Genomic DNA, 26,733 nt, shown 5'->3' with positions numbered 1-26,733 from the left:
ACACACACACACACACACACACACACACACACACACACACACACACACACACACACACAGAGCTCCTTAAACAGAGGGTAGGACATACACACACACACACACACACAGCTCCTTAATAACCTCTTGGGGCTAGGTGGGACGCTAGCGTGCCACCCGTGGTGCACTCCATCAACAGCAGGTGCATTTCAAGAGCGGCAAATTTGAATCCAAATAAATGTCAAAATTCAAATTTTTCAAAAATACAACTATGTTACACCATTTGAAAGATAAACATCTCCTTAATCTAACCACGTTTTACGATTTCAAAAAGGTTTTACGGCGAAAGCATAAATTTAGAGTATGTTAGGACAGTACATTTACAAGAGTTGTGTGTAATGTTTTGTCAAGTCAAAGACAGGGTCACCAAAACCATAAAACCAGCTAAAATGATGCACTAACCTTTTACAATCTCCATCAGATGACACTCCTAGGACATTATGTTAGACAATGCATGCATTTTTAGTTCTATCAAGTTCATATTTATATACAAAAACAGCGTTTTACTATGGCATTGATGTTGAGGAAATCGTTTCCCTCCAATAACCGGCAGTCAAGTCAGCGTCAGAAATTAAATAATTAAAATTAGAAAACATTGGTAAAATATTATATTGTCATTTAAAGAATTATAGATTTACATCTCTTGAACGCAATCAACTTGCCAGATTTAAAAATAACCTTACTGGGAAATCACACTTTGCAATAATCTGAGCACTGCGCCCAGAAAAATACGCGTTGCGATACAGACTAGACGTCATGTTGGGGAGATCTAAAATCGAAAATACTATGTAAATAATCCATTACCTTTGATTCTCTTCATCAGATGTCACTTCCAGGTATCACAGGTCCATAACGAATGTAGTTTTGTTCAAAAAAGCTCATCATTTATGTCCAAAAATCTCCGTCTCGTTAGCACATGATGTAAGCCAGCCGGACTTCTCGTCATGAACGAGGGGAAAAAATATATTTCCGTTCGTTCAAACATGTCAAACATGGTATAGCATAAATCATTAGGGCCTTTTTTAACCAGAACATGAATAATATTCAAGGTGGACGAATGCATACTCTTTTATAACGTATTGGAACGAGGGTACCCAACATGAACTAGCGCGCCAGGTGTCTAATGGGACATCACCGTTCCATGGCTCTTGTTCGGTCAGATCTCCCTCCAGAAGACTCAAAACACTTTGTAAAGGCTGGTGACATCTAGTGGAAGCAGTAGGAAGTGCCAAAATATTCCTAAACCCCTGTGTTTTTCAATGGGATAGGTTTAAAGTCAATACAACACATCAGGTATCCACTTCCTGTCAGAAAATGTCTCAGGGTTTTGCCTGCCAAATGAGTTCTGTTATACTCACAGACACCATTCAAACAGTTTTGGAAACTTTAGAGTGTTTTCTATCCATATATAATAAGTATATGCATATTCTAGTTACTGGGTAGGATTAGTAACCAGATTAAATCGGGTAAAATTTTTTTATCCAGACGTGCAAATGCTGCCCCCTAGACCCAACAGGTTAAACAGAGGGTAGGACACACACACACACACACAGCTCCTTAAACAGAGGGTAGGACATGCACACACACACACACACACACACACACACACACACACACACACACACACACACACACTCTCTCTGATTCAGAGGGGTTGGGTTAAATGCAGAAGACACATTTCAGTTGTACAACTGACTAGGCATCCCCCTTTCCCTTAAGGAGAGTATAGGACACACACTCTGCTACATTCAAATGCTATGAGGCTTACAGCCCTGACTATTTACTAGCAGGCTTACAGCCCTGACTGTTTACTAGCAGGCTTACAGCCCTGACTGTTTACTAGCAGGCTTACAGCCCTGACTGTTTACTAGCAGGCTTACAGCCCTGACTGTTTAGTAGCAGGCTTACAGCCCTGACTGTTTAGTAGCAGGCTTACAGCCCTGACTGTTTAGTAGCAGGCTTACAGCCCTGACTGTTTACTAGCAGGCTTACAGCCCTGACTGTTTACTAGCAGGCTTACAGCCCTGACTGTTTACTAGCAGGCTTACAGCCCTGACTGTTTACTAGCAGGCTTACAGCCCTGACTGTTTACTAGCACCGAAACTTCCAACAGCAAGGTTTTACTGGAAATGATTGTGATTGGCTTACCTAAGATCAGTGGAGGCTGGTGACTTGAACAATGTTGGAGGATGGGAGACCCACGGTGCAGAGACTAATTATTTTAACCTAAAGCACATTGTACAATATTATGGGAACGAGACGTACACAGTCAGTGTTGGAAAGGGATCACAGCAGGGATTGAATGAGGGTATGAGGCAGGAGTTGAGGTGTTCAGATGCTTGACCAGTGCAAGACAGGATTTGACTGGGAAGACAAAATCCTACAGTTAGAATGAGTTAGTCCAAGCAAGGAGTAAAATCTCTGACGTGTAATAATGTGATTGTGTTTGTGATTGACTCGACATACAGTAATGAGAGGAAATTGATAGGGGTACTCACAGTGCTTGGAGAGGAATCAATCAATCAAATGTATTTACAGTTAGAGTCATTAAAACTCGTTTTTCAACCACTCCACAAATTTCTTGTTAACAAACTATAGTTTTGGCAAGTCGGTCAGGACATCTACTTTGTGCATGACACAAGTCATTTTTCCAACAATTGTTTACAGACAGATTATTTGACTTATAATTCACTGTATCACAATTCCAGTGGGTCAGAGGTTTACATACACTAAGTTGACTGGGCCTTTAAACAGCTTGGAAAATTACAGAAAATGATGGCATGGCTTTAGAAGCTTCTGATAGGCTAATTTACATAATTTGAGTCAATTGGAGGTATACCTGTGGATGTATTTCAAGGCTTACCTTCAAACTCAGGGCCTCTTTGCTTGTCATCATGGGAAAATCAAAAGAAATTAGCCAAGACATCAGAAAAAGAATTGTAGACCTCCACAAGTTTGTTTCATCCTTGGGAGCAATTTCCAAATGCCTGAAGGTACCACGTTTATCTGTACAAACAATAGTACGCAAGTATAAACACTATGGGACCACTCAGTCATCATACCACTCAGGAAGGAGACGCGTTCTGTCTCCTAGAGATGAACGTACTTTGGTGCAAAAAATGCAAATCAATCCCAGAACAACAGCAAAGGACCTTGTGAAGATGCTGGAGGAAACAGGTACAAAAATATCTATATCCACAGTAAAACAAGTCCTATATCGACATAACCTGAAAGGCCGCACAGCAAGGAAGAAGCCACTGCTCCAAAACCGCCATAAAAAAGCCAGACTACGTTTTGCAACTGCACATTGGGACAAAGATCGTACTTTTTGGAGAAATGTCCTCTGGTCTGATGAAACAAAAATAGAACTCTCTGGCCATAATGACCATCGTTATGTTTGGAAGAAAAAAGGAAAGGCTTGCAAGCCGAATAACACCATCCCAACCGTGAAGCACGGGGGTGGCAGCATCATGTTGTGGGGATGCTTTGCTGCAGGAGGAACTGGTGCACTTCACAAAATAGATGGCATCATGACGAAGAAAATGATGTGGATATGTTGGAGCAACATCTCAAGACATCAGTCAGGAAGTTAAAGCTTGGTCACAAATGGGTCTTCCAAATGGACAATAACCCCAAGCATACTTCCAAAGTTGTGGCAAAATGGCTTAAGGACAACAAAGTCAAGGAGCTGGAGTGGCCATCACAAAGCCCTGACCTCAATCCCATAGAAAATGTGTGGGCAGAACAGAAAAAGCGTGTGCGAGGAAGGAGGCCTACAAACCTGACTCAGTTACACCAGTTCTGTCAGGAGGAATGGGACAAAATTCAGCCAACTTATTGTGGGAAGCTTGTGGAAAGCTACCCAAAACGTTTGACCCAAGTTAAACAATGTAAAGGCAATGCTACCAAATACTAATTGAGGATATGTAAACTTCTCACCCACTGGGAATGTGATGAAAGAAATAAAAGCTGAAATAAATCATTACCTCTACTATTATTCTGACATTTCACATTCTTAAAATAAAGTGTTGATCCTAACTGACCTAAGACAGGTTTTTTTTACTAGGATTAAATGTCAGGAATGTGAAAAATTGAGATGAAATGTATTTGGCTAATGTGTATGTAAACATCTGACTTCAACTGTATAAAGCCCTTCTTACATCAGCTGATATCTCAAAGTGCTGTACAGAAACCTAGCCTAAAACTCCAAACAGCAAGCAATGCAGGTGTAGAAGCACGGTGGCTTGGAAAATCTCCCTAGAAAGAAAATAACCTAGGAGGAAACCTAGAAAGGAACCAGGCTCTGAGGGGTGGCCAGTCCTCTTCTGGCTGTGCCGAGTGGAGATTATAACAGAACATGGCCAAGATGTTCAAATGTTCATCGATGACCAGCAGGGTAAAATAATAATAATCACAGTGGTTGTAGAGAGTGCAACAGGTCAGCACCTCAGGAGTGAAATGTCAGTTGGCTTTTCATAGCCGATCATTCAGAGCATCGCTACTGCTACTGCTGTCTCAAGAGAGTTGAAAACAGCAGGTCTGGGACAGGTAGCATGTCCGGTGAACAGATCAGGGTTCCATAGCCGCAGGCAGAACAGTTGAAACTGGAGCAGCAGCACGGCCAGGTGGACTGGGGACAGCAAGGAGTCATCAGGCCAGGTAGTCCTGAGGCATGGTCCTAGGGCTCAGGTCCTCCGAGACAAAGAAAGAAAGAAAGAAAGAAAGAAAGAATACTTAAATTCACACAGGACACTGGATAAGACAGGAGAAATACTCCAGATATAACAGACTGTCCCTAGCCCCCCGACACATAAACTATTGCAGCATAAATACTGGAGGCTGAGACAGGAGGGGTTGGGAGACACTGTGTCCCCGTCCGACGATACCCCCGGACAGGGCCAAACAGGCAGGATGTAACCCCACCCACTTTGCCAAAGCACAGCTCCCACACCACTAGAGGAATATCTTCAACCACCAACTTACCATCCTGAGACAAGGCCGAGTATAGCCCACAAAGATCTCCCCCACGGCACAACCCAAGGGGGGCGCCAACCCGGACAGGAAGATCATGTCAGTGACTCAACCCACTCAAGTGACGCACCCCTCCTAGGGACGGCATGGAAGAGCACCAGTAAGCCAGTGACTCAGACCCTGTAATATGGTTAGAGGCAGAGAATCCCAGTGGAGAGAGGGGAACCGGCTAGGCAGAGACAGCAAGGGCTGTTCGTTGCTCCAGTGCCTTTCCATTCACCTTCACACTCCTGGGCCAGACTACACTCAATCATAGGACCTACTGAAGAGATGAGTCTTCAATAAAGACTTAATGGTCGAGACCGAGTATGCGTTCACATGGATAGCCAGACCATTCCATTAAAATGGAGCTCTATAGGAGAAAGCCCTGCCTCCAGCTGTTTGCTTAGAAATTCTAGGAACAGTAAGGAGGCCTGCATCTTGTGACCGTAGCGTATGTGTAGGTATGTACGGTAGGACCAAATCGGAAAGATAGGTAGGAGCAAGCCCATGTAATGCTTTATAGGTTAGCAGTAAAACCTTGAAATCAGCCCTTGCCTTAACAGGAAGCCAGTGTAGAGGCTAGCACTGGAGTAATATGATCACATTTGGGGTTTCTAGTCAAGATTCTAGCAGTCGTGTTTAGCACTAACTGAAGTTTATTTAGTGCTTTATCTGGGTAGCCGGAAAGTAGAGCATTGCAGTAGTCTAACCTAGAAGTGACAAAAGTATGGATACATTTTTCTGCATCATTTTTGGAAAGACAGTTTCTGATTTTTGCAATTTTACGTAGATGGAAAAAAGCTGTCCTTGAAACAGTCTTGATATGTTCGTCAAAAAAGAGATCAGGGTCCATAGTAACGCCGGGGTCCTTCACAGTTTTATTTGTGATGACAGTACAACCATCAAGATTAATTGTCAGATTCAACAGAAGATCTCATTGTTTGTTTGTTGGGACTTAGAACAAGCATCTCTGTTTTGTCCGAGTTTAAGAGTAGAACATTTGCAGCCATCCACTTCCTTATGTCTGAAACACAGGATTCCAGGGAGGGCGATTTTGGGGCTTCACCATGTTTCATCGAAATGTACAGCTGTGTATTGTCCGCATGGCAGTGAAAGTTAACTTTCTGTTTCTGAATGACATCACCAAGAGGTAAAATATATAGTGAAAACAATAGCAGTCCTAAAACGGAGCCTTGGGGAACACCAACATTTACAGTTGATTTGTCAGAGGTCAAACCATCCACAGAGACAAACTGATATCTTTCCGACAGATAAGATCTAAACCAGGCCAGAACTTGTCCATGTAGACCAATTTGGGTTTCCAATCTCTCCAAAAGAATGTGGTGATCGATGGTATCAAAAGCGGCACTAAGATCTAGGAGCACGAGGACAGATGCAGAGCCTCGGTCTGACGTCATTAAAAGGTCATTTACCACCTTCACAAGTGCAGGCTCAGTGCTATGATGGGGTCTAAAACCAGACTGAAGCGTTTCGTATACATTGTTTGTCTTCAGGAAGGCAGTGAGTTGCTGTGCAACAGCTTTTTCTAACATTTTTGAGAGGAATGGAAGATTCGATATAGGCCGATAGTTTTTTATAATTTCTGGATCAAGATTCGGCTTTTTCAAGAGAGGCTTTATTACTGCCACTTTTAGTGAGCTTGGTACACATCCGGTGGATAGAGAGCCGTTTATTATGTTCAACATAGGAGGGCCAAGCACAGGAAGCAGCTCTTTCAGTAGTTTAGTTGGAATAGGGTCCAGTATGCAGCTTGAGGGTTTGGAGGCCATGATTATTTTCATCATTGTGTCAAGAGATATAGTACTAAAACACTTTAGTATCTCCCTTGATCCTAGGTCCTGGCAGAGTTGTGTAGACTCAGGACAATGGAGCTTTGGAGGAATACCCAGATTTAAAGAGGAGTCTGTAATTTGCTTTCTAATGATCATGATCTTTTCCTCAAAGAAGTTCATAAATGTATTACTGCTGAAGTGAAAGCCATCCTCCATTTGCGAAGGCTGCTTTTTAGTTAGCTTTGCGACAGTATCAAAAAGAAATTTCGGATTGTTCTTATTTTCCTCAATTAAGTTGGAAAAATGGGATGATCGAGCAGCAGTGAGGGCTCTTCGATACTGCACGGTACTGTCTTTCCAAGCTAGTCGGAAGACTTCCAGTTTGGTGTGGCGCCATTTCCGTTCCAATTTTCTGGAAGCTTGCTTCAGAGCTCGTGTATTTTCTGTATACCAGGGAGCTAGTTTCTTATGACAGATGTTTTTAGGGGTGCAACTGCATCTAGGGTATTGCGCAAGGTTAAATTGAGTTCCTCGGTTAGGTGGTTAACTGATTTTTGTCCTCTGACGTCCTTGGGTAGGCAGAGGGAGTCTGGAAGGGCGTCAAGGAATCTTTGGGTTGTCTGAGAATTTTAGCACGACTTTTAATGCTCCTTGGTTGGGGTCTGAGCAGATTATTTGTTGCGATTGCAAACGTAATAAAATGGTGGTCCGATAGTCCAGGATTATGAGGAGACATGTTGGACAAAACCCACTGAGTCGATGATGGCTCCGAAAGCCTTTTGGAGTGGGTCTGTGGACTTTTCCATGTGAATGTTAAAGTCACCAAAAATTAGAATATTATCTGCTATGACTACAAGATCCGATAGGAATTCAGGGAACTCAGTGAGGAACACTGCATATGGCCCAGGAGGCCTGTAAACAGTAGCTATAAAAAGTGAGTGAGTAGGCTGCATAGATTTCATGACTAGAAGCTCAAAAGACGAAAATGTCATTGTTTTTTTTTTTTGTAAATTGAAATTTGCTATCGTAAATGTTAGCAAAACCTCCGCCTTTGCCGGATGCACGGGGGGTATGGTCACTAGTGTAACCAGGGGGTGAGGCCTCATTTAACACAGTAAATTCATCAGGCTTAAGCCATGTTTCAGTCAGGCCAATCACATCAAGATTATGATCAGTGATTAGTTCATTGACTATAACTGCCTTGGAAGTGAGGGATCTAACATTAAGTAACCCAATTTTGAGATGTGAGGTATCACAATCTCTTTCAATAATGGCAGGAATGGAGGAGGTCTTTATACTAGTGAGATTGCTAAAGCGAACACCGCCATTTTTAATTTTGCCCAACCTAGATCGAGGCACAGACACGGTCTCAATGGGGAAAGCTGAGCTGACTACGCTGACTGTGCTAGTGGCAGACTCCACTAAGCTGGCAGGCTGGCTAACAGCCTGCTGCCTGGCCTGCACCCTATTTCATTGTGGAGCTAGAGGAGTTAGAGCCCTGTCTATGTTCGTAGATAAGATGAGAGCACCCCTCCAGCTAGGATGGAGTCCGTCACTCCTCAACAGGCCAGGCTTGGTCCTGTTTGTGGGTGAGTCCCAGAAAGAGGGCCAATTATCTACAAATTCTATCTTTTGGGAGGGGCAGAAAACAGTTTTCAACCAGCGATTGAGTTGTGAGACTCTGCTATAGAGCTCATCACTCCCCCTAACTGGGAGGGGGCCAGAGACAATTAATCGATGCCGACACATCTTTCTAGCTGATTTACACGCTGAAGCTATGTTGCGCTTGGTGACCTCTGACTGTTTCATCCTAACATCGTTGGTGCCGACGTGGATAGCAATATCTCTATACTCTCTACACTCGCCAGTTTTAGCTTTAGCCAGCACCGTCTTTAGATTAGCCTTACCGTCGGTAGCCCTGCCCCCTGGTAAACAGTGTATGATCGCTGGATGATTAGTTTTAAGTCTAATACTGCGGGTAATGGAGTCGCCAATGACTAGGGTTTTCAATTTGTCAGAGCTAATGGTGGGAGCCGTCGGCGTCTCAGACCCCACAACGGGAGGAGTAGAGACCAGAGAAGTCTCGGCCTCCGACTCCGACTCGCTTAATGGGGAGAACCGGTTGAAAGTTTCTGTCGGCTGAATAAGCGACACCGGTTGAGCATTCCTACAGCGTTTCCCTCCAGAAGCCATGAGAAAGTTGTCCGGCTGCGGGGACCGTGCGGGGGTTTATACTAACGTTACTATCTAACGTTACTATCTGTACTTACTGGTGGCACAGACGCTGTTTCATCCTTTCCTACACTGAAATTACCCTTGCCTAACGATTGCGTCTGAAGCTGGGCTTGCAGCACAGCTATCCTTGCCGTAAGGCGATCGTTCTCCTGTATATTATAAGTACAACGACTGCAATTAGAAGGCATCATGTTAATGTTACTTAGCTTCGGCTGTTTGAAGTCCTGACGAACCATGTCCAGATAAAACCTCCGGGGTGAAAAAGTAAATTGATTGGAAGGCAGCCACGGTTCGTCCTTTATTTAAAGGGGGAGATCAAGCTGATCCTAACTGTTATAGGCCCATTTCTATTTTGCCCTGTTTATCAAAAGTGTTGGAAAAACTTGTCAATAATCAACTGACTGGCTTTCTTGATGTCTCTAGTATTCTCTCTGGTATGCAATCTGGTTTCCGCTCAGGTTATGGATGTGTCACTGCAACCTTAAAGGTCCTCAATGATGTCACCATTGCCCTTGATTCTAAGCAATATTGTGCTGCTATTTTTATTGACATGGCCAAAGCTTTTGATACGGTAGACCATTCCATTCTTGTAGGCTGGCTAAGGAGTATTGGTGTCTCTGAGGGCTCTTTGGCCTGGTTTGCTAACTACCTCTCTCAAATAGTGCAGTGTATAAAGTCAGAAAATCTCAGCCACTGCCTGTCACTAAGGGTGTACCCCAAGGCTCGATCCTAGGCCCCACGCTCTTCTCAATTTATATCAACAACATAGATCAGGCAGTAGGAAGCTCTCTCATCCATTTATATGTAGATGATACAGTCTTATACTCCGCTGACCCCTCATCGGATTTTGTGTTAAATGCTCTACAACAAAGCTTTCTTAGTGTCCAACAAGCTATCTCTACCCTTAACCTTGTTCTGAACACCTCCAAAACAAAGCTCAATTGGTTTGGTAAGAAGAATGCCCCTCTCCCCACAGGTGTGATTATTACCTCTGAGGGTTTAGAGCTTGAGGTAGTCACCTCATACAAATACTTGGGAGTATGTCTAGACGGTACACTGTCCTTCTCTCAGCACATATAAAACCTGCAGGCTAAAGTTAAATCCAGACTTGGTTTCCTCTATTGTAATCGCTCCTCTCTCACCCCAGCTGCCAAAGTAACCCTGACTCAGATGACCATCCTACCCATGCTAGATTACGGAGACATAATTTATAGATCGGCAGGTAAGGGTGCTCTCGAGCGGCTAGATGTTCTTTACCATTCGGCCATCAGATTTGCCACCAATGTTCCTTATAGGACACATCTCTGCATTCTATTCTGTAAACTGGTCATCTCTGTATACCCGTCGCAAGACCCACTGGTTGATGCTTATTTATAAAACCCTCTTAGGCCTCACTCCCCCCTATCTGAGATATCTACTGCAGCCCTCATCCAACACCCATTCTGCCAGTCACATTCTGTTAAAGGTCCCGAAAGCACACACATCCCTGGGTCGCTCCTCTTTTCAGTTCGCTGCAGCCAGTGACTGGAACGAGCTGCAAAAACACTCAAACTGGACAGTTTTATCTCAATCTCTTCATTCAAAGACTCAATCGTGGACACTCTTACTGACATTTGTGGCTGCTTTGCGTGATGTATTGTTGTCTCTACCTTCTTGCCCTTTGTGCTGTTGTCTGTCCCCAATAATGTTTGTACCATGTTTTGTGCTGCTACCATGTTGTGTTGCTACCATGCTGTGTTGTCATGTTGTGTTGCTGCCTTGCTATGTTGTTGTCTTAGGTCGCTCTTTATGTAGTGTTGTGTTGTCTCTCTTGTCGTGATGTGTGTTTTGTCCTATATTTTATTTTTATTTTTAAATCCCAGCCCCCGTCCCCGTAGGAGGCCTTTTGGTAGGTCGTCATTGTAAATAAGAATTTGTTCTTAACTGACTTGCCTAGTTAAATAAAAATAAACCATTCTGCCGGAGAAAACTGCACACTTGTGCTGGTAGCTAGCTAGCTACTGAAGTTAGCGAGGCAAATTTGAAGTAAATTGCACTAACTGGACACAAAAATGTAATTCTAAAACCAAGAAAACAATTTATAATATACCTCCTCCATCTCCTGTAATTAAAAAAGAATAATTTGAATTCTATAATATCAAAAAAATGCTCAGCTATCACTCTTCACTCATAACCTCTATCCAACAATGTCACCAAGCCTCTCAACACATGGAACCCCCATAATGCTTTGTGGCACAATCACAATACAACTCGTTCTCTGATCCTAATTCTAAGATTGTATGGACAACATGTCAGTTCATACTGCAAAAGCTTGGTTGGAGGACGTCCTCTGGAAGTGGTCATAATTACCATGTATGTCTATTGAAGAGGGTGAGGCCTACGAGCCTCCTAGGTTTTGTATTGAAGTTAATGTAGCCAGAGGACGGAAGCTAGCTGTCCTCCGGCTACACCATGGTGCTAGCCCAGACAGTGCTGTTGAAGTTACTGTAGACCATCATTGCAAAACAGTGTATTTTAATCAATTATTTGGTGACATATGAATATATTTAGTTTAGTTTTTTCACACACACACACACACACACTCCAAACTCACTCACCCCTCCTCCTGCGTCTCTCCTGTAGGAGCCCCTTAGGCCAGAGGAAGTGCTGTATCAGGACAGTGTTCTGCACTATGACGACAGCGGGAAGTGGAAGGAGAGGTTTGTGGTGATGAGAGCCAATCACAGCCTGGAGTGTCATGACAACCAGGAGGTAAACCAACACCATACCAACATATGACCGTACACGACATTACATGACTTAACATGACCGTACACGACATTACATGACCGCACACGACATTACATGACTTAACATGACCGCACACGACATTACATGACTTAACATGACCGTACACGGCATTACATGACTTAACATGACCGTACACGGCGTTACATGACTTAACATGACCGTACACGGCGTAACATGACCGTACACGGCGTTACATGACTTAACATGACCGTACACGACGTTGCATGACTTAACATGACCGTACACGACGTTGCATGACTTAACATGACCGTACACGACGTTGCATGACTTAACATGACCGTACACGACGTTGCATGACTTAACATGACCGTACACGACATTGCATGACTTAACATGACCGTACACGACATTGCATGACTTAACATGACCGTGCACGACATTGCATGACTTAACATGACCGTGCACGACATTACATGACTTAACATGACCGTGCACGACTTAACATGACCGTGCACGACTTAACATGACCGTACACGACATTACATGACTTAACATGACCGTACACGACATTACATGACTTAACATGACCATATGTAATGGAGAATAAACCCCAGACTGGGTGATGGATTACCTCACCTGAGACCTAAAGAGTTGTGTTAGCTTTCTAAGGTAATGCCTTGGCTTTAGCTCAGCGGGCTAACACATAGTCAGTGACATTGATAAATTGGTTGTCGTATTCGTCCCTCCACAGAGCTTCAGTAAAGGTGTTCCGGCCAGACAGAGACTCCTACCAACAGGGGGCGTAGTTCTGACATCCGAGGAGAAGTACACAGCGCTGGTGGACAAGGCCTTCCCTGACCCTAAATGTGAGTGTCTGGTCAACGCCTAAAGAGATACATCAGATTCTTGAAACACAGAGGCACACGACTGTTGAAATAGCAACATGGAGACTGGGAGACAAGGGGAAAATGCAGCATTTCAATCAATCAGTTAATTGTATGTCTATGCATGTAACGGTGTAGGTTCCGTCCCTCTCTTCGCCCCAACCTGGGCTCGAACCAGGGACCCTTGCACACATCAACAACTGGTATTGGTACCTTCTGGTCAGTTCCCTGTGTTCCTCAGACTGCCCTGACCCCTAACCCCTGACCCCTAACCCTGTGTCTGCGTGTTGTACTCTAGGTTTGAAGGAGGAGACATCTCCCCCCATGGTAGTGGTACCTCCTGGTCAGTTCCCTGTGTTCCTCAGACTGCCCTACAGACGAGACGTGTACTTCAGCTTCCCCCAGGAGGACCGACGAGCGACCTTCCTCTCCATCCTCACGGGCTGCATCAGGCACCAGAACCACGGTACGCTACACCTGGGGTTCTGACTCTGACCCCTGACCCTGACCCTAACCCTACACCTGGGGTTCTGACCCTAACCCTGACCCTACACCTGGGGTTCTGACCCTGACCCTAACCCTAACCCTGACCCTACACCTGGGGTTCTGACCCTGACCCTGACCCTGACCCTACACCGGGGGTTCTGACCCTAACCCTGACCCTAACCCTGACCTTACACCTGGGGTTCTGACCCTGACCCTAACCCTGACCCTAACCCTGACCCTACACCTGGGGTTCTGACCCTAACCCTGACCCTACACCTGGGGTTCTGACCCTGACCCTAACCCTAACCCTGACCCTACACCTGGGGTTCTGACCCTGACCCTAACCCTGACCCTGACCCTACACCGGGGGTTCTGACCCTAACCCTGACCCTAACCCTGACCTTACACCTGGGGTTCTGACCCTAACCCTACACCTGGGGTTTTGACCCTGACCCTAACCCTGACCCTAACCCTGACCCTACACCTGGGGTTCTGACCCTAACCCTGACCCTAACCCTGACCCTACACCTGGGGTAAGGACCCTGACCCTAACCCTGACCCTACACCTGGGGTTCTGACCCTAACCCTGACCCTAACCCTGACCCTACACCTGGGTTTCTGACCCTAACCCTGACCCTGACCCTAACCCTGACCCTACACCTGGGGTTCTGACCCTAACCCTGACCCTACACCTGGGGTTCTGACCCTGACCCTAACCCTGACCCTACACCTGGGGTTCTGACCCTGACCCTGACCCTACACCTGGGGTTCTGACCCTAACCCTGACCCTAACCCTGACCCTACACCTGGGGTTCTGACCCTGACCCTAACCCTGACCCTAACCCTGACCCTACACCTGGGGTTCTAACCCTGACCCTAACCCTAACCCTGACCCTACACCTGGGGTTCTGACCCTGACCCTGACCCTAACCCTGACCCTACACCTGGGGTTCTGACCCTAACCCTGACCCTACACCTGGGGTTCTGACCCTAACCCTGACCCTGACCCAACACCTGGGGTTCTGACCCTGACCCTAACCCTGACCCTACAGCTGGGATTCTGACCCTAACCCTGACCCTAACCCTGACCCTAACCCTGACCCTAACCCTGACCCTCTACACTAAACCTCTACACTAAACCTCTACACTAAACCTCTACACTAAACCTCTACACTAAACCTCTACACTAAACCTCTACACTAAACCTCTACACTAAACCTCTACACTAAACCTCTACACTAAACCTCCACACTAAATCTCTATATTAGCCTGTTATGGATAGGGGGCAGTATTTTCACGGCCGGATAAAAAACGTACCCGATTTAATCTGATTATTACTCCTGCCCAGAAACTAGAATATGCATATAATTATTAGCTTTGGATAGAAAACACTCCAAAGTTTCTAAAACTGTTTGAATGGTGTCTGTGAGTATAACAGAACTCAAATGGCAGGTCAAAATCTGAGAGATTCCTTTACAGGAAGTGCCCTCTCTGACCATTCCTTGGCCTTCTACACTCTCTTTATTGAAAACTGAGGATCTCTGCTGTAACATGACACTTGCTACGGCTCTCAGAAGGCGGCAAAACGCTGAATGATGCCTTTGTAGCCCCTGGCTGAAAAACAGTAGCGCATTTGGATAGTGGTCGATCAGAGAACAATGAGACTGAGGGCGCGTGCACGAGGAGACTCCATGTTTTTATTTTCTGTCTTTGAACGAAAACAACGACTCCCGGTCGGAATATTATCGCTTTTTTACGAGAAAAATCGCAGAAAAATTGATTTTAAACAGCGTTTGACATGCTTCGAAGTACGGTAATGGAATATTTTGAATTTTTTTGTCACGAAACGCGTCGGGCGCGTAACCCTTCGTCACCCTTCGGATAGTGTCTTGAACGCACAACAAAACGCCGCTATTTGGATATAACTATGGATTATTTGGAACCAAACCAACATTTGTTATTGAAGTAGAAGTCCTGGGAGTGCATTCTGACGAAGAACAGCAAAGGTAATCCAATTTTTCTTATAGTAAATCTGACTTTGGTGAGGGCTAAACTTGGTGGGTGTCTAAATAGCTAGCCCGTGATGGCGAGCTATCTACTCAGAATATTGCAAAATGTGCTTTCACCGAAAAGCTATTTTAAAATCGGACATAGCGATTGCATAAAGGAGTTCTGTATCTATAATTCTTAAAATAATTGTTATGTTTTTTGTGAACGTTTATCGTGAGTAATTTAGTAAATTCACCGGAAGTTTCGGTGGGTATGCTAGTTCTGAACGTCACATGCTAATGTAAAAAGCTGTTTTTTTATATAAATATGAACTTGATTGAACAAAACATGCATGTATTGTATAACATAATGTCCTAGGAGTGTCATCTGATGAAGATCATCAAAGGTTAGTGCTGCATTTAGCTGTGGTTTTGTTTTTTGTGACATTATATGCTAGCTTGAAAAATGGGTGTCTGATTATTTCTGGCTGGGTACTCTGCTGACATAATCTAATGTTTTGCTTTCGCTGTAAAGCCTTTTTGAAATTGGACAGTGTGGTTAGATAAAGGAGAGTCTTGTCTTTAAAATGGTGTAAAATAGTCATATGTTTGAAAAATTGAAGTTTTCGGATTTTTGAGGACTTTGTATTGCGCGCCACGCCCATCATTGGATATTGGAGCAGGTGTTCCGCTAGCGGAACGTCTAGATGTAAGAGGTTTTAAACCTCTATACTAAACCTCTATACTAAACCTCTACACTAAACCTCTACACTAAACCTCTACACTAAACCTCTACACTAAACCTCTACACTAAACCTCTACACTAAACCTCCATACTAAACCTCCATACTAAACCTCCATACTAAACCTCCATATTAAACCTCTATACTAAACCTCCATACTAAACCTCTATACTAAACCTCCATACTAAACCTCCATCTCTTGGATCATTGTGAGCAGTTCATGCTAAACATGCTAGCCTGCTTTGTTGTACTGTTGTTATTCTTCGGTTGTCTTGGCAACAACCTAATAATACTCCCCAGCACACATTTAGCTTCCTGTGAGGGAGAAAGCTGGAGCCAGCCTGTCAGTTAGTGGTTAGGCTAGCGTTTAGCAACTTCTGCAGAACACCAACCAAAGCAGCAACGGGTTACGTCAACAGCGCAGCAACACTTTTAGCTCTGCCTCAATACCAACTAGAATGCAATGACTATGTAGCTCAGAAATAGAACAAAAACATACATCCAATTCCTAGCTCATGCTCTCTTTCCTTCTCTCTCTCTCTCTCTGACACAATTTTATTTTTCTCAAGTTTCACATTTACATTTCACAGTGACAAAAAGGGAAGTGTTTAAAATATCTTGCATTTGTCTCAGATGCATTACTCAATTCTTTCAGTATTTAAGACAAACCAGTTATCCCATAGATAAATATTACACTACTCACTCCCTCATATTCTCTCTCTCCCTCTCTCATCTCTCTCTCATCTCTCTCTCTCTCCCTCTCATCTCTCATTCTCTCTTTTCCTCTCTCTCATCTCTCATTCTCTCTCTCTCCCTCTCTCATATCGCTCTGTCTCTCTCTCTCTCTCTCTCTCTCTCTCTCTCTCTCTGTCTCTCTGTCTCTCTGTCTCTCTATCCCTCTCTCCCTCTCTCATCTCTCTCTCTCATTCTCTCTTTTCCTCTCTCTCATCTCTCTCATCTCTCTCATCTCTCCCTCTCTCATCTCTCCCTCTCTCTCTCTCATTCTCTCTCATCTCTCATCTCCCTCTCTCTCATCTCTCATTCTCTCTTTTCCTCTCTCTCTCTCATCTCTCCCTCTCTTCATCGCTCCCTCTCTTCCTCTCTCATCTCTTCCTCTCTCATCTCTTCCTCTCTCATCTCTCTCATCTCTCCCTCTCTCTCTCTCATCTCTCCCTCTCTCATCTCTCCCTCTCTCATCTCTCCCTCTCTCATTCTCTCTCATCTCTCTCTCTCTCTCTCTCTCTCTCTCTCTCTCTCTCTCTCGCTCACTCCAGATTCTCTGAGAAGGTCGTCCTGTGAGTCTCAGGCGTTCCTCAAGGCCATACATTTCTACCGGCAGGAAAAAGGACACTATGAGTCCTGGGACATGCTGGTGGGCTGTGAGGAGCAGGTGATGCCCAAACCCGCACATACACACACTGTTCAACATACAACAAAGATAATGACTGACTTTGCATCTAGCCCACAACTCACTCTGAAACACACTCTGAAACACACTCTGAAACACACTCTGAAACACACTCTGAAACACACTCATGCACACTTAAACACAAACGCACACACCGACTTGTTTCCAGGGAGTTTCCAGGGAAAAATCAGAGACGGAGGGAGACAGTTTGTGTGAGTGTGTGCTGCTTCTGTTGTCATCTCATCACACACACAGAGCCTGACTCATGAAGCTGCCGCTGCCAACCAAGAGAGCCACGAGAGGAAACTCTGACTCGGACTCTAAAGCCCCATTTATACCTGGTTCTAACATCAGTCCTTTGTCCTGTTCTCGTCCAACATTCTGATTGTGCCCACATTTTTAGACGTGTAGACAATTAAAAGAAGCGTTGTGATTTGATCTTCCTGTGTCTGGATATCTGACAAGGTTAGATGGATCTGGAGAGCGAAACCATTTCAATCATAATTTATATCTAAAATCATTGACAGGTGATACCATTGACTTCCCTCCTGAAAAAAAACAGCATAAACTAGCATAGGATGGTGACCGGCCTTTGTTGTGTTTTTGCCAGTGGTGGGAAAAAGTACTACATTTTTATACTTGAATAAATGTAAAGATAACTTAATAGAAAATGACTAAAGTGAAAGTCACCCAGTAAAATACTACTTGAGTAAAAGTCCAAAAGTATTTTGGTTTTAAATATACTTAAGTATCAAAAGTAAATGTAATCGTTCAAATATACATAGGTATCGAAAGTTAAAGGACAACTATATATTTGGTGTTGACCAGCATTCACTGTATTTTTGGTGGTGACCAGCCTTCACTGTATTTTTGGTGGTGACCTGCCTTCACTGTATTTTTGGTGGTGACCTGCCTTCACTGTATTTTTGGTGGTGACCAGCCTTCGTTATGTTCTTAGTGGTGACCAGCCTTCGTTATGTTCTTAGTGGTGACCAGCCTTCGTTATGTTTTTGGTGGTGACGAGCCTCCTTCAACTAACAGATTAGATTAGCTTAGAAAAATGTACATTTATCTTTGTATAGCGTAAGATAAATTCATATATGAATTAATCAATCAATATATGTGTAAAAACACAGATATTAAAACAAACATTTCAAAAAACCTAAAAGGTAATTACATACCTACAGTAGAAAAGAGGAGAATATCTTATTTCGGTCACGCTTAAATGACGTTCAGCTTATAAAGGCTTCATAAAGCCTTCATAATGCCTTCATAAGCACTAAAATGTGTTAAAGTATCTAAACTCAGCAAAAAAAGAAACGTCCTCTCACTGTCAACTGCGTTTATTTTCAGCAAACTTAACATGTATAAATATTTGTATGAACATAACAAGATTCAACAACTGAGACATAAACTGAACAAGTTCACAGACATGTGACTAACAGAAATTGAATAATGTGGGCCTGAACAAAGGGGGGGTAAAAATCAAAAGTAACAGTCAGTATCTGGTGTGGCCACCAGCTGCATTAAGCACTGCAGTGCATCTCCTCCTCATGGACTGCACCAGATTTGCCAGTTCTTGTTGTGAGATGTTACCCCACTCTTCCACCAAGGCACCTGCAAGTTCCCGGACATTTCTGGGGGGAATGGCCCTAGCCCTCACCCTCCGATCCAACAGGTCCCAGACGTGCTCAATGGGATTGAGATCCGGGCTCTTCGCTGGCCATGGCAGAACACTGACATTCATGTCTTGCAGGAAATCACGCACAGAAGGAGCAGTATGGCTGGTGGCATTGTCATGCTGGAGGGTCATGTCAAGATGAGCCTGCAGGAAGGGTACTACATGAGGGAGGAGGATGTCTTCCCTGTAACGCACAGCGTTGAGATTGCCTGCAATGACAACAAGCTCAGTCCGATGATGCTGTGACACACCGCCCCAGACCTTGACGGACCCTCCACCTCCAAATCGATCCCGCTCCAGAGTACAGGCCTCGGTGTAACACTCATTCCTTCGATGATAAACGCAAATCCGACCATCACCCCTTTTGAGACAAAACCACGACTTGTCAGTGAAGATCACTTTTTGCCAGTCCTGTCTGGTCCAGCGACGGTGGGTTTGTGCCCATAGGCGATGTTGTTGCCGGTGATGGCAGGTGTTGTTACATGTGGTCTGCCACTGCGAGGACGATCAGCTGTCCGTCCTGTCTCCCTGTAGTGCTGTCTTAGGCGTCTCACAGTACGGACATTGCAGTTTATTGCCCTGGCCACATCTGCAGTCCTCATGCCTCCTTGCAGCATGCCTATGGCACGTTCACGCAGATGAGCAGGGACCCTGGGCATCTTTCTTTTGGTGTTTTTCAGAGTCAGTAGGAAGGCTTCTTTAGTGTCCTAAGTTTTCATAACTGTGACCTTAATTGCCTACCGTCTGTAAGCTGTTAGTTTCTTAACGACCGTTCCACAGGTGCATGTTCATTAATTGTTTATGGTTCATTGAACAAGCATGGGAAACAGTGTTTAAACCCTTTACAATGAAGATATGTGAAGTTATTTGGATTTTTACGAATTATCTTTGACAGACAGTGTCCTGAAAAAGGGAAGTTTATTTTTTTGCTGAGTTTATTACCGTATGTCATGCTTTTTTAAAGGGTTCATAAATGTGGCATAACTGTGTGACATAACCACCTATGTCAAATGTGACATAACCCATCATGTTGAATATGATATAAATATGTGCTTTATAAAGGGTGACGTGTTGTGCTGAAGGACGGCTTACACTCTGAAGTGAAGTCATGTTTGTCACATTAGAACTAATCTAATTTCCAGACACTTCTGCCCAAATGACAGAAGGTCTGGTGGACCAACACATCGACCTTGGCCTTCATTAGTTAGGGTTCAGTTTCTAATCACATTTTAACAAGATACATTGTGGAAATGGGCAGGGTTTAGCCATAATGACTTTTGTGACTGTGTTAACTAGTAACGATCAGGGGGAATGTTTTGGCTAGCAAAGGACATAGCCTGATGACAAATACTTTACTCAGTAAGGTCACTTCCATAGAATTCTATGGTCACTCCCGCTAAGGCCAACTTTGAATAGTTGATATCCCAGGCTTATATGTGCTGTGTGTTCAATAGCCAGAGGGTGACGTTACACCAAGAAACACTTACCTTGATGAAAGCCCCCAACCTACAGAAACAAAACGAATAAACCAAGTCATGTTTAAATCATACATTTCCTTTTATTTGTACATTTTTAAAACAATACAAATACATGAAGTTCAGCAATGCAACTACATAGAACATTACACAGGGCTGTGAATAGTGTAGCTGGTCTCTGAGCTGGTGGACCAATGGTTCTGCCTGCTGGAGGTACTGCATGTTGGTTCAAAACCTTGAAAGTAACAACAAAGAAAGTTAGCAGGTCTTTTAAGAAATGCCTTTGTCACACCATCTGGATAAGGGCCTTTCTGTGCTGCCCCAGAAATATTCAAAAAGGCGCGTTCACACTGCATGTGGGCACAGGGCTGAGAGCCTCCTGAGCACCGGGCTGAGAGCCTCCTGGGCACCGGGCTGAGAGCCTCCTGGGCACCGGGCTGAGAGCCTCCTGGGCACCGGGCTGAGAGCCTCCTGAGCACCGGGCTGAGAGCCTCCTGAGCACCGGGCTGAGAGCCTCCTGAGCACCGGGCTGAGAGCCTCCTGAGCACCGGGCTGAGAGCCTCCTGAGCACCGGGCTGAGAGCCTCCTGAGCACCGGGCTGAGAGCCTCCTGAGGACCGGGCTGAGAGCCTCCTGAGGACCGGGCTGAGAGCCTCCTGAGCACCGGGCTGAGAGCCTCCTGAGCACCGGGCTGAGAGCCTCCTGAGCACCGGGCTGAGAGCCTCCTGAGCACCGGGCTCAGGAGCCTCCTGAGCACCGGGCTCAGGAGCCTCCTGAGCACCGGGCTCAGGAGCCTCCTGAGCACCGGGCTCAGGAGCCTCCTGAGCACCGGGCTCAGGAGCCTCCTGAGCACCGGGCTCAGGAGCCTCCTGAGCACCGGGCTCAGGAGCCTCCTGAGCACCGGGCTCAGGAGCCTCCTGAGCACCGGGCTCAGGAGCCTCCTGAGGACAGGGCTGAGAGCCTCCTGAGCACCGGGCTGAGAGCCTCCTGAGCACCGGGCTGAGAGCATCCTGAGCGAAGGAAGATTTTAGCCTGGGGCTAAGCAAGTGTTCACACTTACACATTCTAAATTGGGCTAGCACCAACCTTAGCCCAACCAACCTTCGCCCAACCAACCTTACACTCAAAAATGGAAGTTTCCCGGATGTGGTTTAAGCATTTTTGTGAACACAGAAAATCAAAAGTTGTTGTTTTTCTATTTAAAAAGTGTAAAAAAAAAAATGACTGGCTGGAAAACAGGAAGAAATTTGGAAATCCAAAACCTGAAAAACTAAACAGAGAAAATCGGCATTTGGGGGAAAAAACGAGGCAATATAAAAACAACAGATTTTAAAAGGCCCTACCAAATTTTGGGGAAAGTTGAGATCAGGTCCAATATTGTCTATGCACCCAAGAGGGAAAGAAGTTGGGCCGTCCTAGAAAGGTTTTAGAGTAATAAGCAATAAGTACCGAGGGGGTGTGGTATATGGCCAATATACCACGGCTAAGGGCTGTTCTTAGCCACGACACAGAGCGGAGTGCCTGGACACAGCCCTTAGCCTTGGAATATTGGCCATATACCACAAATTCCTGAGGTGCATTATTGCTATTATAAACTGTTTACCAACGTAATTAGAGCAGTAAAAATAAGTGTTTTGTCATACCCGTGGTATACGGTCTGATATACCACGGCTGTCAGCCAATCAGCATTCAGGGCTCGAACCACCCAGTTTATAATATAATATATACAATTTAGCAGACTCTTTTATCCAAAGAGACTTACAGTTGTGTGTGAATAAATATTTACTTATGGATGGTCCCGGGAATCAAACCCACTATCCTGGCATTGCAATGTTCTACCAAGATGCATCAATATTTTGTGAAGCCTCAATTTAATATGATTAATAAAGCCTTTATTAAACTGTGCTTATTCCATCCTTTATAAAGCACAGGTTTATGTCATATTTAACCAAGTGGTTTATGTCACATTTGATATTGGTGCATATGTCACACAGTTATGCCACATCTATGAACCCTTTATAAAGCATGACATACGGTTTATTTTACATTTACATTTTTAGTCATTTAGCAGACGCTCTTATCCAGAGCGACTTACAGTAGTGAATGCATACATTTCATACATTTTTTTCTCCGTACTCCGTTTATAGATGATTTGTGCATTTATGTAGCTTTATGAAGCCTTTATAAGCTGCGCGTCGTTTAAAGCTCTGCTAAATGACTAAAATGTAATAATGACAAATGTATTTCTCAACTCCTAATATTGACCCAATTACACTCACCGGAGTATCTGACGTAGGTTTTGAAAAACAACCCACAAATAGGCTACCACTGTGGAAAGTGCAGCTGGCTGCTGGTAAGCTTTCTTGACTTTGCCAACACATGGCTCACCTTTGTTTAACCAACTAAACAGCTGCTTTTAGCAAAAATGTGTTTGCAGTTACCTTTCTAGCTAATAGGCTATATTAGAGTTTACACTTCCTGTTCCAATTACATTGCAGTCGGAAAGTATTCAGACCCCTTGACTTTTTCCACATTTTGTTATGGTTACTTTGCAAATGTATTACAAATAAAAAACTTATATCACATTTAAATAAGTATTCAGACCCTTTACTCAGTACTTTGTTGAAGCACCTTTAGCAGTGATTACAGCCTCTAGTCTTCTTTGGTATGATGCTACAAGCTTGGCACACCTGTATTTGGGGAGTTTCTCCCATTCTTCTCTGTAGATCCTCTCAAGCTCTGTCAGGTTGGATGGGGAACGTTGCTGCACAGCTATTATCACGTTTCTCCAGAGATGTTCGATCAGGCTCTGGCTGGGCCACTCAAGGACATTCAGAGACTTGTCCCGAAGCCACTCCTGCGTTGTCTTGGCTGTGTGCTTAGGGTCGTTGTCCTGTTGGAAGGTGAACCGTCACCCCAGTCTAAGGTCCTGAGCGCTCTGGAGCAGGTTTTCATCAAGGACCTCTCTGTACTTTGCTCTGTTCATCTTTGCCTCAATCCTGACTAGTCTCCCAGTCCCTGCCGCTGAAAAACATCCCCACAGCATGATGCTGCCACCACCATGCTTCACCGTAGGGATGGTGCCAGGTTTCCTCCAGACGTGACGCTTGGCATTCAGGCCAAATAGTTCAATCTTGCTTTCATCAGATCAGAGAATCTTGTTTCTCATGATCAGAGTCCTTTAGGTGCCTTTTGGCAAACTCCAAGCGGGCTGTCATGTGCCTTTTACTGAGGAGTGGCTTCCGTCTGGTCACTCTACCATAAAGGCCTGAATGGTAGAGTGCTGCAGAGATGGTTGTCCTTCTGGAAGGTTCTCCCATCTCCACAGAGGAACTCTGGAGCTCTGTCAGAGTGACCATCGGGTTCTTGGTCACCTCCCAGACCAAGGCCCTTCTCCCCTGATTTCTCAGTTTGGCCGGGCGGCCAGCTCTAGGAAGAGTCTTGGTGGTTCCAAACTTCTTCCATTTATGAATGATGGAGGCCACTGTGTTCTTTGGGACCTTCAATGCTGCAGACATTTTCTCGTACCCTTCCCCAGATCTGTGCCTCGACACTATCCTGTCTCGGAGCTCTACGGACAATTCCTCGACCTCATGGCTTGTTTTTTTCTCTGACATGCACTGTCAACTGTGGGACCTTACATAGACAGGTGTGTGCCTTTCCAAATCATGTCCAATCAGTTGAATTTACCACAGGTTGACTCCAATCAAGTTGTAGAAACATCTCAAGGATGATCAATGGAAACAGGATGCATCTGAGCTCAATTTCGTGTCTCATAGCAAGGGGTCTGAATACTTATGTAAATAATGTATTTCTGTTTTTTATTTTTAATACATTTGCAAAAATGTCTAAAAACCTGTTTTCACTTTGTGATTATGGAGTATCGTGTGTAGATTGATGAGGGAAAAAATATATTAAATCCATTTTGGAATAAGGCTGTAAAGTAACAAAATGTGGAAAAAGGGAAGTGGTTTGAATACTTTATGAATGCACTGTATACTGTGGGATGGTCTAAATAATGAAAAACGATCTATCAAATCTATTCATTTTAAAATGTTAATTAATTCTCCTTGTGATAAGACATGTAGTCTAACGTGTGATGGGTCGCCGGTTCGCCTGTTTACACACACAAAGAAAAATGAAGGGGTTCTTGTCAGGGGTTAGGGAGATATGTGAAACCATTATTACATTTTTTTTGCATATGAGGAAGGGTTATTTACTGGAAAATACCAGTTTATTTGTGGAAAAATCAACCTGATTAACAAAGTTTCAAATTTTTTTTTTTACATTTTCAAAAAATACGTTTAAAAAAAAAAAAATCAATTGGTATATTTGAGTTAAACCAGAATATTTGTTTGTATTATTTGTTCTGTCTTTTCTGGTGGATTAAAATGAAATTGTAACCAACTTTCTATGGATTGATTTAAAAACACCGATATTTTGCAGATGATTTAATTTTCAAATAACTGAAAGTGAGAGATTATAATCTGAATAAAGGGAGAGGTTGTAATCTGAATAAAGGGAGAGGTTGTAATCTGAACAAAGGGAGAGGTTGTAATCTGAACAAAGGGAGAGGTTGTAATCTGAACAAAGGGAGAGGTTGTAATCTGAACAAAGGGAGAGGTTGTAATCTGAACAAAGGGAGAGGTTGTAATCTGAACAAAGGGAGAGGTTGTAATCTGAACAAAGGGAGAGGTTGTAATCTGAACAAAGGGAGAGGTTGTAATCTGAACAAAGGGAGAGGTTGTAATCTGAATAAAGGGAGAGGTTGTAATCTGAATAAAGGGACAAAGGCCATTCTTGAATATAGGATGAGTCATTCTTACTAATCTGCTAGAGAACCAGTTTTGATTTAAGTATAACTTTTGTATGACTGAAGCCTTTAGTGAGAAGTCTAATGCTTCTGCCTTCTGAATGCACATTCATTATATAAATAGGACCGTTTAATTTTTGACTAGCTTGTCATTCCAAATAGAATGGAATATTTTTTGCTCAGATAATTTAAACAAGTCGCTAGTTGTAGCCAAGCCCATAAGCAAATAGGTAAACTGGGATATGACTTAAGAGTTAAACATGCTATATTATATATATATAGCCTGGAGGTGCGTGTTCCCAGGCTGATAACCCCAGCACCACGCACCAGGCTTCCAGTGCGTCGGTTCAGTCAGGAGTCGCCAGAGCTGCCCGTCAGTCAGGAGTCGCCAGAGCTGCCCGTCAGTCAGGAGTCGCCAGAGCTGCCCGTCAGTCAGGAGTCGCCAGAGCTGCCCGTCAGTCAGGAGTCGCCAGAGCTGCCCGTCAGTCAGGAGTCGCCAGAGCTGCCCGTCAGTCAGGAGTCGCCAGAGCTGCCCGTCAGTCAGGAGTCGCCAGAGCGGCCCGTCTGCCCGGAGTCGCCAGAGCGGCCCGTCTGCCCGGAGTCGCCAGAGCGGCCCGTCTGCCCGGAGTCGCCAGAGCGGCCCGTCTGCCCGGAGTCGCCAGAGCGGCCCGTCTGCCCGGAGTCGCCAGAGCGGCCCAGCATGCCAGGATCAGCCAGAGCGGGCCAGCATGCCAGGATCAGCCAGAGCGGGCCAGCATGCCAGGATCAGCCAGAGCGGGCCAGGATCAGCCAGAGCGGGCCAGCATGCCAGGATCAGCCAGAGCAGGCCAGCATGCCAGGATCAGCCAGAGCGGGCCAGGATCAGCCAGAGCGGGCCAGGATCAGCCAGAGCGGGCCAGGATCAGCCAGAGCGGGCCAGGATCAGCCAGAGCGGGCCAGCATGCCAGGATCAGCCAGAGCGGGCCAGCATGCCAGGATCAGCCAGAGCGGGCCAGCATGCCAGGATCAGCCAGAGCGGGCCAGCATGCCAGGATCAGCCAGAGCGGGCCAGGATCAGCCAGAGCGGGCCAGCATGCCAGGATCAGCCAGAGCGGCCCATCTGCCCAGAGTCTGCCGATGACCAAAAACCAAGGGAGTCTAGCAGCAACCCTGAACTGAGTAAGCCTGACAATTCAGAACTTAAAGTGATTAACTGTTTAATGAGTCTGCCTACAGGGTGGAGAGGAAGAGGTCTGCCCATGATCCGGAGCAGGGGGAGTCTGCCTACGGTCCGAGGCTGATTGGGTCGGTCGGCACTCTGGAGGACAATAGGCCGGAGCCTGAACCACCACCTGCATAGGTGGGTTGGGGAGGGGGGGTGTAGCACAAGTGCCGTCGGTGACGGCAGCCACCCTCCCTTCCCTCCCTTTAGTTTAGGGGGATTTTTTG

General features: G+C 44.9%; 1 protein-coding gene across 2 annotated transcripts in view; it reads left to right on the top strand.

Moving 5' to 3' along the window:
- LOC106591048 (protein Niban 1) overlaps window positions 1-26,733 on the top strand; it is a 69,147-nt gene that overhangs the window by 14,012 nt on the left and 28,402 nt on the right. For both annotated transcript variants that reach the window (XM_045694558.2, XM_045694556.2), the window contains 4 exons: window positions 11,700-11,828; window positions 12,580-12,694; window positions 13,011-13,178; window positions 17,204-17,319. In XM_045694558.2, coding sequence (XP_045550514.1) covers window positions 11,700-11,828; window positions 12,580-12,694; window positions 13,011-13,178; window positions 17,204-17,319 — 528 coding nt within the window. The remainder of the gene's footprint in view (window positions 1-11,699; window positions 11,829-12,579; window positions 12,695-13,010; window positions 13,179-17,203; window positions 17,320-26,733) is intronic.

Source organism: Salmo salar, chromosome 14, assembly GCF_965601325.2.
Source record: "Salmo salar chromosome 14, fSalSal1, whole genome shotgun sequence".
NCBI lineage: Eukaryota > Metazoa > Chordata > Actinopteri > Salmoniformes > Salmonidae > Salmo > Salmo salar.
This window is presented reverse-complemented; position numbering and strand designations above follow the sequence as displayed.